Raw genomic sequence first — 11,939 nt, forward strand, 5'->3', positions numbered from 1 at the left:
CTTAAAGAAGAAAATAAACCTTTAAACAAGCCTGATTTCGGAAAAATTAGGTAATTTCACCAGAGGCTCCCGAGAGGTCTGGCTCTCTGCTACTTAAATATTTTTGATGGTAGAATCAGTTGAACTTTTCAGTTTTTGACAGTGAACTTCCAAAATGTTCACCATGGATACATGGTGTTTCCTTCCTCATATAGTATTTTACAAAGTCCAAAATATTTCTGTTATATTACTTCTGTCCATTTATGATATGAAATTGAAGCTATTACATCTATTTGCAGTTTGTTTATTTTTGTCTCGTTGTATATTATTTACCACATGTACCTGAGGTTTTCAGAATGTACCTATCAGACGGTGTATTCTGCAAAAGGTCAGTCAGCTCTAACACCACGAGCAGTAACAAAGAATTACAGTACATTTCCCAACTTCAGCTGGAATCGGAAACACCCGCTCCAATGTAGTGCACTGTGATATTTATCATCTTAAAAAACCAGCTGATAAAAACACCCAAAAAACCTAACCAAAATGACCCTTTTATTGTCCTTTATTAACATCCCTGTTAAGATGAACTCAGTATTGAGCATAATGTCCTATGTGCATTCCTATTAGAACTGACTTCAGAGGTGTGCTTTCTCTTCAGTGTGCTGTGCTGTGAGATTGAGTAGAGGTGTGCTTGCTCTTCAGTGTAAATGTGCTGTGAGATTGAGTAGAGGTGTGCTTTCTCCTCAGTGTAAATGCTCTGTGAGATTGAGTAGAGGTGTGCATTCTCTTCAGTGTAAATGCTCTGTGAGATTGAGTAGAGGTGTGCTTTCTCCTCAGTGTAAATGCACTGTGAGGTTGAGTAGAGGTGTGCTTGCTCTTCAGTGTAAATGCTCTGTGAGATTGAGTAGAGGTGTGCTTGCTCTTCAGTGTAAATGCTCTGTGAGATTGAGTAGAGGTGTGCTTTATCTTCAGTGTAAATGCTCTGTGAGATTGAGTAGAGGTGTGCTTTATCTTCAGTGTAAATGCTCTGTGAGATTGAGTAGAGGTGTGCTTTCTCCTCAGTGTGCTGTGCTTTGAGATTAAGTAGAGGTGTGCTTTATCTTCAGGGTAAATGCTCTGTGAGATTGAGTAGAGGTGTGCTTTCTCCTCAGTGTGCTGTGCTTTGAGATTGAGTAGAGGTGTGCTTTATCTTCAGGGTAAATGCTCTGTGAGATTGAGTAGAGGTGTGCTTTCTCTCCAGTGTAAATGCTCTGTGAGATTGAGTAGAATAGAGGTGTGCTTTATCTTCAGTGTAAATGTGCTGTGAGATTGAGTAGAGGTTTGCTTTCTCTTCAGTGTAAATGCGCTGTGAGATTGAGTAGAGTAGAGGTGTGCTTGCTCTTCAGTGTGCTGTGCTGTGAGATTGAGTAGAGGTGTGCTTGCTCTTCAGTGTAAATGCACTGTGAGATTGAGTAGAGTAGAGGTGTGCTTGCTCTTCAGTGTGCTGTGCTGTGAGATTGAGTAGAGGTGTGCTTGCTCTTCAGTGTAAATGCTCTGTGTGATTGAGTAGAGTAGAGGTGTGCTTTCTCTTCAGTGTAAATGTGCTGTGAGATTGAGTAGAGATGTGCTTTCTCTTCAGTGTAAACGCGCTGTGAGATTGAGTAGAGGTGTACTTTATCTTCAGTGTAAATGCTCTGTGAGATTGAGTAGAGGTGTACTTTCTCTTCAGTGTAAATGCACTGTGAGATTGAGTAGAGATGTGCTTTCTCTTCTGTGTGCTGTGCTGTGAGATTGAGTAGAGGTGTGCTTTATCTTCAGTGTGCTGTGCTGTGAGATTGAGTAGAGGTGTGCTTTATCTTCAGTGTGCTGTGCTGTGAGATTGAGTAGAGTAGAGATGTGCTTTCTCTTCAGTGTAAATGCTCTGTGAGATTGAGTAGAGGTGTGCTTTCTCTTCAGTGTAAATGCGCTGTGAGATTGAGTAGAGTAGAGATGTGCTTTATCTTCAGTGTGCTGTGCTGTGAGATTGAGTAGAGGTGTGCTTTCTCTTCAGTGTAAATGCACTGTGAGATTGAGTAGAGGTGTGCTTGCTCTTCAGTGTAAATGCTCTGTGAGATTGAGTAGAGATGTGCTTTCTCTTCAGTGTAAATGCACTGTGAGATTGAGTAGAGGTGTGCTTGCTCTTCAGTGTAAATGCTCTGTGAGATTGAGTAGAGTAGAGGTGTGCTTTATCTTCAGTGTAAATGTGCTGTGAGATTGAGTAGAGGTGTGCTTTATCTTCAGTGTAAATTCTCTGTGAGATTGAGTAGAGGTGTGCTTGCTCTTCAGTGTGCTGTGAGATTGAGTAGAGGTGTGCTTGCTCTTCAGTGTGCTGTGAGATTGAGTGGAGGTGTGCTTGCTCCTCAGTGTGCTGTGCTGTGTGAAAGCTGGCGCTGATGCCCGGTCCAGCCCTGGCGCGGGAGATTGAGGATGCAGGCGCTGTGATCACGAGGGGGGGGTGTACCCCAGCGGGTCCTCTAAGCCCCTGTGATGTAACGTGATTTTGAGCGCTCCAGAGCTCGCTGAGCAGACCCGGTTAAACGGAACAAAAGGGCGACTGTGTCCCCTGCTCGCAGCGCTGTCGTTCCTGCGCTTCAGACGCTGCCAGCTTATCTGCAGCCCGTGCTGCCGAAACATCGCCTCTCTGAGGAGATAACAGCGGCCTCAACTGGTCCGGGAATCTCCGAATGTCTGCTACATCGATTTACAGACCGGTGGTCAATCTTTCACGCGTGAACAAACATCGCAGAAAACGGCTCTGAACGTGTGCATGAATTAATTTACAGTATGTGTGAGTGTGTGCGTGTGTGTGTGTGCGTGTGTGTGTGTGTGTGTGTGTGAATGCATCGTCTAATTTATTCTGAAATTGAACATAAGTTCCGTGTTACAACATTACAGCATATCATTCACAATTGTGTAATGAGACGTGCTCTAAGTTAAATTTCTTATGGCAAAGCATTTTCTTTCATCCTTAATGCAAACTGATAAAAGTTAAGTGTGTTACTTGCTGTGTTTGACAGTTCTTTCTCTGAGCTGTTAAAAGCTTCAATGAGCAGGGTAGCAAAAGATCTATATGAATCAACAAATTTTAATAAACTTTGAGTTTAAAAGCACGGCTCAGTTTTTAAAATATGGCATTGAAAATAGACTTAGCAGAGAAGCACGTGTTAGTCATCAGTCATTCTGGAACATTTCAGAACACAGCCATTTGGGGGCAAAGTTTTACACTAATTCCCTGGCTAATAAAAAAAGAAAACAGATTTTAAGCAAAGTCTCTACAACCTTAAAACAAAGCTCATTTAATGGGGACCAGAACGGTGAAAAAAATGTTGAACACTGTAATGTTTGAAAAAATGCAAAATCGCCATTTGATCCATGAGTACTTCTTTCGTTAGAGAACTGTTAGCAACTGATGACAGAAAACACAAAGCTTTGATCAGAGGGCAAACAGAGGACACAGAGAGAGAAAGGGAGAGGGGGAGAGGGGGAGAGGGGAGAGGAGAGAGAGAGAGACCAACATGCACTTACCTTCCCAAAGCCACAGCAACCAAAGCCCCTTCAGCAGGTGAGTGAAACCAATCTTCGACATGATTGTACACACACACACACACACACTCCAAACAAAGACAAGGTTCCTTGGCAATCCAGGTGTGGACGACCACCTCAACAAGTGGCTTTCTTCAAGGACATTTCCATTGCTGAAGGTAAGGGATCTATAAGCTGGACCCAGTCAGCAGCCTTTCTCCTGCACCTCTCTGCTTCCAGCTCCCCTTCTCACCAGAAAGAAAGAAAAAAATGTAATGCTGACCCTTTGATTTGATTTAAATATATGTATTCCTCAGTCTGATTGGAGTTATGCAGGAGAGCTTGTCTGTCTGTCTCAGTCTCTCTGGCTCTCCAGTGGAGGGTTGGCTGACTGTGCCTGTGTTCTGAGTACTCCTGCCTGTGGGGCTGGTTTAAAGAGAGGGAGAGGAGAGGAGGGAGAGAGAGAGAGAGAGGAGGAGGGGACTTTAGACTTCTCAGACGTAACCCTCCGGGGAGCATTTGAGAGCAAGGTGCAAGAGGGCAAAATCAGAAGCAGGGGAGGGGAGAGGGCCGCATTCACCACTGCGTCCCAGTCCAAAAAACAAAAACAAAAAACAAAATCACAACAAAAGCACTGAACTCACTGAAACTCATGGCCCATTCAGGGCGCTGTGTGGAGGGTCGCAGGAGGAAGGGTTCGAGGTTCGAGCCAGCTGTGGGCTCAGCGTTACGGAGCACATGGGATGCTCAAAGGGTGCGTGGGTTGGAGGAGAGGAGAACGTTCCCCTGACAGTTTTTTAAAAACTCCCTGAAATGCGTTTACTCCGACGGGTGCCAGCCCAGGCTTGCGACCACCGAGGCTCTTTGGAAGGACCGCCACAGTGGGCGAGCCTTTCCCCCTTTCCAGGCTGACCGCGACCCGTGCTCCTGCCACAGGGGGGCGCTGTGCCTCCTCCCTAATCGGGGACAGATCCATTGGAGTGTGAAGGGCTTTGATCCGTCCAGCCCCCTCCCCGCGGAATTTTCAACTGCCCCTGTGTCATCTGAACCCTATAATCCTGCGTCTCGCTTCACCCCCCCCCCCCCCCCCCCACCCCGGCCCCGCCCCCGGCCCCCGTGCACACATGCATGCACACACTAAGGGAAAAGCTCTTCTAACTGTTACCAGTTGAGAACAGTAAATTCTCCGATCTACCGTAGCCCGGTCTTATGGCTCCCCCCTGATCTCTAGAGACAGATGTCCTCTCATAGAACGTGATATACTGTGGGCTACACACCGAAATGTTCTGCCTAAAATCAACTCACACAGAGTACTTTTAACTCTTAATAGAGTACAGGTGGGCCCTGGTGGGCTCATAAAATGTCTGTCAGAAATGATTTAGCGCAAAGCTTTACTGTGTGAGGTATATGTCTCCCCTCAAACTCTGCAACATTTCGAATGGTTTTCACAACGGTCGTGTGAAGGAACTGACGATCATTCTGTCGAACAGCAAAAGCTGTGTTGTTTATTTCGGAAAGAGCGTGCTGCTTTTGATTCCGGCTAGGTTCGCAAATCGGCTTCCACTGACGCATTATTGTCGGTTTAAAAGGTCAGATATCCAGTCTCCCTCGGCTAACTCGCTGAGCTAAATCACCACCGGAACCGCACAGGACTGAGAGACGGAGCGTGCTACAGAATGAGCTGACAGCGCCCCCTGTGGGCAAGCTTTGTCTCTGCAGCCTGCTCACTCCAGTCTTGCGCCCGCTACTTGCTGATCTTTAAACTGACCAGCATAGTGAAGTAGGATAAGCACGCGCTCCCTAATCAAGTCCTTTACTTCGCTTTCCAACCGACACGAACCTCAGGCATCCATCTTCCCTTTCACCGCCCACGTCTCCGTCAGATTTGATTAAATCGAGGTGCGAAAACCTTGACTGTTTTTTCTTCGTCTCGCTTATCCTGTAGGCTACCTTTTTAAGATTAAGAACAGATCTTGTTATTGTGTTGTGGTTTCTGCTTTATTTGTTTTATATTGCTTTCATTTACGGTTTAAATCCTAAGAGCGTCAGGGGGAAAGATCCTCCGGCTGCAGTTCCAGGCAGGCGGAGTTTGAAAAGTGGCGGCGTTCCAAGCTGTGGGAGACCGGTGGGGAGCCAGCGCGGTGCGGAGCGATGGGGGCTGGGCGATGGGGGCTAGGCGATGGGGCTGGGCGATGGGGGCTGGCCCGTGACAAAGGAGCTCAGAGGCTCCGATAAGAGCGGCCTCTAATCATCACACATTCACATCCCCGCTCGCTATCTGCCAGCTGCTGCGACGGGCGCGCAAACACTCCCCGGCCTTCCCAGCATGCCCTGCGCTTGTCGCCGGCTCCCCCTTTCATCCCGGTGGTAATCTGCAGGTGGATCGCTGCGCTGACAAGAGGGGCGCGTCGCTGATACACCCCCCCCCCCAGATCGCCCCACCGCCGTGGAAAACCGCGCTGTTGACTTTTGCTTTGTCTACGCACCGCTGCGTTCTCCCCCCTCGACAGACGCTCGTTGCTCTTAGGAATTTAGCTATTCCGTACTTGTTTAAAATAGTCCCAGTGAACCATGTGGCCAGCCTGGGTCCGTGGCAATAACAGAAACCAGGCGGGCCTTGTTTTAAAAAGCAAGGGGGTGGAAATGGCCGAGCGAATCTCCCAAACAGCCCTACGTTTTATTCCCCCGCGCCATTTCAGCAGCAGAGAAGCCCGCCACCTTGGGACGGTCCCAAGAAATGACTTCTTGCTGTTTTCTCCTCTCTCCGCTGCCAAACACGCATGGAGACCACCCCTACAGCTGTGTTATTCAAACACGCCCTTTGGACAATATGCTTTTTCAGGCTGTTGACAAATGAGCGTGTAGCTCACGCTGCTGGTGCAGTGTCTGGCGGGTCCGAGCCCCCCCCTCCCCCCGAGCCCCCCCCCCCCGCCCCCCCGGGACTCCAGCTGTTGCTCCAGGAGCTGGGACAGGGCACGCGGGGCAGCTGTGGATTTACCGCCGGGCTGGAGAACCCGCCGCTGCGTCTCGCGCATTCCTCCGCCTCCCGCCAACCCGCCGTCCTTAGGGCACTGAACGTGACGCGTCTGCGGACCGGATTCCCCCCTGCCCCCCCCCCCCCCCCCCCCCCCCGCCCCCCCGGCCCTCCCTCTGCTGCCTCGGTGAACACTCTGTCCACTGCAGTTATCACAATCCCTCTTTAACCACGCAACAAGCTGGATATGTTGGATATCCAAAACGGAGAGAGCGAGATAAAATTCACTGATTGGGCAGACGAGGGCTGAGTGCAGCGTGGGATATGCACTAATATCTGGCCCATAGCGTCCCATGGCAGTAGAAGCTCTATAGCAGGGGTGTCTACACTGTGACCTCTTGGGATTCAGTTTGACACCCCTGCTATAGAGCTTCCTACTGCCATGGGATGCCACGGGCCAGATATTACACTCTACAGGTTTTTGTGGTTCCCTTCTAATCAGCTGCCAGTTAAGGCCTTGAAAGCAAGGCGTGTGGCTTCCATAGCCAATGAATGACTTAAATTAAATATTTGTGCCGAAAACACTCCAAAAATCAGCACACACTGTGGCCCTCCAGGAGTGGAGTTAAACCTGCAGCCACTGCGGCCTTCCAGGACTGGAGTTAAACCTGCAGGCACTGCAGCCCTCCAGGAGTGGAGTTAAACCTGCAGACACTGCGGCCCTCCAGGACTGGAGTTAAACCAGCAGGCACTGCAGCCCTCCAGGACTGGAGTTAAACCTGCAGACACTGCGGCCCTCCAGGACTGGAGTTAAACCTGCAGACGCTGCGGCCCTCCAGGACTGGAGTTAAACCTGCAGGCACTGCAGCCCTCCAGGAGTGGAGTTAAACCTGCAGACACTGCGGCCCTCCAGGACTGGAGTTAAACCAGCAGGCACTGCAGCCCTCCAGGACTGGAGTTAAACCTGCAGACACTGCGGCCCTCCAGGACTGGAGTTAAACCTGCAGACGCTGCGGCCCTCCAGGACTGGAGTTAAACTTGCATGCACTGTGGCCCTCCAGGACTGGAGTTAAACCTGCAGACTCTGCGGCCCTCCAGGACTGGAGTTAAACCTGCAGGCGCTGCGGCCCTCCAGGACTGGAGTTAAAGCTGCAGACACTGTGGCCCTCAAGGACTGGAGTTAAACCTGCAGACACTGTGGCCCTCCAGGAGTGGAATTAAACCTGCATGCACTGTGGCCCTCCAGGAGTGGAGTTAAACCTGCAGACACTGTAGCCCTCCAGGAGTGGAGTTAAACCTGCAGACACTGCAGCCCTCCAGGAGTGGAGTTAAACCTGCAGACACTGCAGCCCTCCAGGAGTGGAGTTAAACCTGCAGACGCTGTGGCCCTCCAGGACTGGAGTTAAACCTGCAGACACTGTGGCCCTCAAGGACTGGAGTTAAACCTGCAGACACTGTGGCCCTCCAGGACTGGAGTTAAACCTGCACGCACTGTGGCCTTCCAGGAGTGGAGTTAAACCTGCAGACTCTGCGGCCCTCCAGGACTGGAGTTAAACCTGCAGACACTGCGGCCCTCCAGGACTGGAGTTAAACCTGCAGACACTGCGGCCCTCAAGGAGTGGAGTTAAACCTGCAGACACTGCGGCCCTCCAGGATCGGAGTTAAACCTGCAGACACTGCAGCCCTCCAGGACTGGAGTTAAACCTGCAGACACTGCGGCCCTCCAGGACTGGAGTTAAACCTGCAGACACTGCGGCCCTCCAGGGCTGGAGTTAAATCTGCAGACACATCGCCCCCTCCAGGACTGGAGTTTGACACCTGTGCTCTATAGCATCATATGTATGTGGTCTATCTGTGGGATACAAGAGTCCTCCTTATGCACATCTGTTAGTTCATTTTGCAGTGCATGTTAATATGAACTCTGGGCACGTACACCTATGTGCAGGTGCTCTTTGAGAATGGTGCCTCAGTTTCAGATGTTAGTTATCCGTCAGGTATTTGTGAAGATGTGGACCGGGTCACTCTCTGTAGGATGCAAACCCCCTCCCACACCGTGCTGTGGTGGACCCAACAGGAGAATGGTGAGAGAGAACAGGGGGTGGACCCCTCAAAAGAACTGATCATCTAGTCCATCAGTCATGTCAGTGATTTGGTTTTCAAATTGAGTTGATTGTCTTAAGCTACAGTTAATCTGAACTACCCTACATGTAATGTTTTGTGCGTCTGAAATATCTTTTTTTCTTCCTAGTGGAGTTTGATTTAACCCTGTTACGTTATTAAATATCGCATCTTGTGTACTTTGTATTTTGATGAACATTGAACATTGTCTAAAGAGAAAATGCTTTAAAAAGTAAATACATTGCTTAAAAAAAACAATAAAAGACTTGGAATAGATTGTTCCTGGAAACCAAACTCTGGGAAAGCCTTTCTGAAGCAGACCGTGCTCTGTAGGTCGAACCAAAAACCGTACGTGAGCTTAATGTATCTGCAGAGCCACCTATGCAGCAGTCCAAATCTGGAGCTCGGTCATAGTTGAGACTCTTTGTTTGGAAATTGAGTGAAAAGCTGGAGAATCTTAACAAATCTTTACTATGAGTCCGAGGGTGACAAATGTATTCAACGGAGCACGATTTTCGAAGCGCGCCGGTCTTTGGAATCAGCTTCTAAATAATAAAATCATCACTTTGGACAAACCTTGTGTATATTATATTCATAGCTCATTTTTCCTACATGATTCATGGGGTTGGAGAGCTGTCTCGGGTTGGCTGGAGAAAAATGTGCTTTTTTTTTCTGGACAGTTTTATTTGCTTTGCTGAAGCCAACGGAAAGCACTGCCTTGCATTGAGGCCACTTTGCTGCATGGCTTCTACTGGAGCCAGGTCTAGGGTGACAGTTCAGATTTAAAAAATAGAACCTTCAATTACTTCATCAAACTTCACTTCGTAATTACTTTCATTTTTGGACCAGGGTTGATTTTAAAGCAAACATCGGTAGCTTGGTACGCTGGTCAAGATGGGAATGTCTGAAGATCTAAAGTAATGGCAGATAGAGATCGAAAGCTGTTTCACCTACATATTATTGCACAATCCTAAAAACTGTGAGACCTCGCGAAATCTTGAAGGCCTGCAGAGATGTTGAGTGTGCTCACCTCGAACAGCATCACAGATCCAAGGGGAAGGCGGCATTAGTAAGAACTCTGTCTGCGGGATTTGTGATAATGTTGGTTGATCTGCGAGGATAAAAGCCATTGATATTGAGCTGTCTTCAAAATGGCTGCCAGCACTGCGTGATTGTGTGCGGAGCAATCATGACTCCAGGCTCATCTTGGAGTGTGAAGCTTGTGTCTCCTCTGTCTGGCTAATACTTAACTAACAGTATACCAAATCATCTATGGAATGTTAAAGGGATAGTTAACTTTCTGGATTTAAAAAAAAAACATGTATTTTATTTCATTTTTATATGTTTTCAAATGGCCCAGACAGTTTTAGTGTATGTTTTCAACTCTGCCCAGACCGTTTTGTGTGTGCTATTACGAAAATTTTTAGATACAGACATTTCTGATAACCAGCCAGCTTCCCAACGGCTGGTACAGGGAGGGGCGTTAGCTGGCTCGTGGTTTAACGTAAAAAATACACTTTGACTAACTCCAGAGTAGCTTATACAGCAACATTACGCTTGCAGAGGTTGCACATGTCTATATTAGCTGATTATTTTTCACAAAATTACATTTAATCGTACTGGAACTATTTCCTTTGGCAAAATACTGAGACCAGTGTGCAAAGTACTGGCACAAAATGCATATTTAAACATATTATTCCTGTTTATATTAGCAAATGCTATTGGATGAGTACGCTCAAATGCACTGTCTCTGGAAAAACGGCGTTGCTATACAAGCTGCTCTGGGGTAAGCTGAAGTGTAATTTTTTTGTTGTTGCTTAAAACCACAAACCCGCGAATGCCCCTCTATCACCCATTATAAAGCCAGCAATTCACCAGAAACATGTAAGTATCTGAAATGGCCTTCATCCCTTAATACCTGCAGATGTGCCAGCTTACTGACTTAGCGAGCCACTGAGCACACTTTCCATCTCTGTCAGGCAGCCATTTTCCTCCGCCTGACAGGCCTCACACGACCACTAATAAGCACAAACATCTGAAGCCAGTTCCCAACACTTTATTTATGCAATATTCAGAAACACAAAAACAGAGCCGCTCACTGTAACCTTCACACCTATTAAATCCACAGCATTTATTTTCCATACACTATTTTTTTAAATGAAAACATTGCACCTACTCGAGTCTGACAGACAGAGATGAGCACAGACAGGGGTGAGCACAGACAGGGATGAGCACAGACAAGGATGAGCACAGACAGGAATGAGCACAGACAGGGATGAGCACAGACAGGTATGAGCACAAACGGGTGAGCACAGACAGGGACGAGCACAGACAGGGGTAAGCACAGACAGGGATGAGCACAGACAAATATGAGCACAAACGAGTGAACACAGCCAGGGATGAGCACAGACAGGGATAAGCACAGACAGGGATAAGCACAGACAGAAATGAGCACAGACACGGGCGAGCACAAACATGGGTGAGCACAGACAGGGGTGAGCACAGACAGAAACGAGCACAGACAGGGGTGATCACAGACAGGGATGAGCACAGACAGACGTGAGCACAGACAGGGATGAGCACAGACAAGGGTGAGCACAGACAGGGACAAGCACAGACAGGGGTGAGCACAGACAGGGATGAGCACAGACAGGGACAAGCACAGACAGGGGTGAGCACAGACAGGGACAAGCACAGACAGGGGTGAGCACAGACAAGGATGAGCACAGACAGGGGTGATCACAGACAGGGATGAGCACAGACAGGGGTGAGCACAGACAGGGACGAGCACAGACAGGGGTGAGCACAGACAGGGATGAGCACAGACAGAAATGAGCACAGACAGGGACGAGCACAAACAGGGGTGAGCACAGACAGGGATGAGCACAGACAGGGGTGAGCACAGACAGGGGTGAGCACAGACAGGGATGAGCACAGACAGAAATGAGCACAGACAGGGGTGAGCACAGACAGGGATGAGCATGCATGCGTGTATCTGAAATTGTGCCCATCCCCAAATGCAGAAGGACCCCAGAGTCCAGTGAACGGCCCTCACTGGGGGTGCTCAGATGTGCTAAGCGCAGAGCTGTTTAGTGCTGGTGTGAATTCAGCTTGGGGCCCTCCCTCCACATGCCGATTCAGGGGCACTCCAGTCGCCCCTGTGAGGGACATGGAGGCTTTGTGATAGTGGGGGGGGAGGGGGGGCACACACATTCCCCTCTGATCTCCATGCTCATCGTGCCCCCACCCTGTTGAGTGGGGGCTGGGGGGTGGGGGTGTCTGTGTGTAGGGGACTCTTACTGACATAGCCACCACCTCCCACCTCCCT

The 11,939-nt window shown here is 48.8% G+C and overlaps 1 protein-coding gene across 1 annotated transcript in view; it reads right to left on the reverse strand.

Annotated features, from left to right (window-relative positions):
- Nucleotides 1-3,925, reverse strand: part of apcdd1l (adenomatosis polyposis coli down-regulated 1-like) — a 22,037-nt gene extending 18,112 nt beyond the window's left edge. Inside the window, exon 1 of the mRNA XM_035387315.1 lies at nucleotides 3,523-3,925. Coding sequence (XP_035243206.1) covers nucleotides 3,523-3,583 — 61 coding nt within the window. The 5' untranslated portion in view covers nucleotides 3,584-3,925. The remainder of the gene's footprint in view (nucleotides 1-3,522) is intronic.
- Nucleotides 3,926-11,939: the final 8,014 nt, after the last annotated feature.

The sequence above is a fragment of the Anguilla anguilla genome, chromosome 13, assembly GCF_013347855.1.
Source record: "Anguilla anguilla isolate fAngAng1 chromosome 13, fAngAng1.pri, whole genome shotgun sequence".
NCBI classification, from domain to species: Eukaryota; Metazoa; Chordata; class Actinopteri; order Anguilliformes; family Anguillidae; genus Anguilla; species Anguilla anguilla.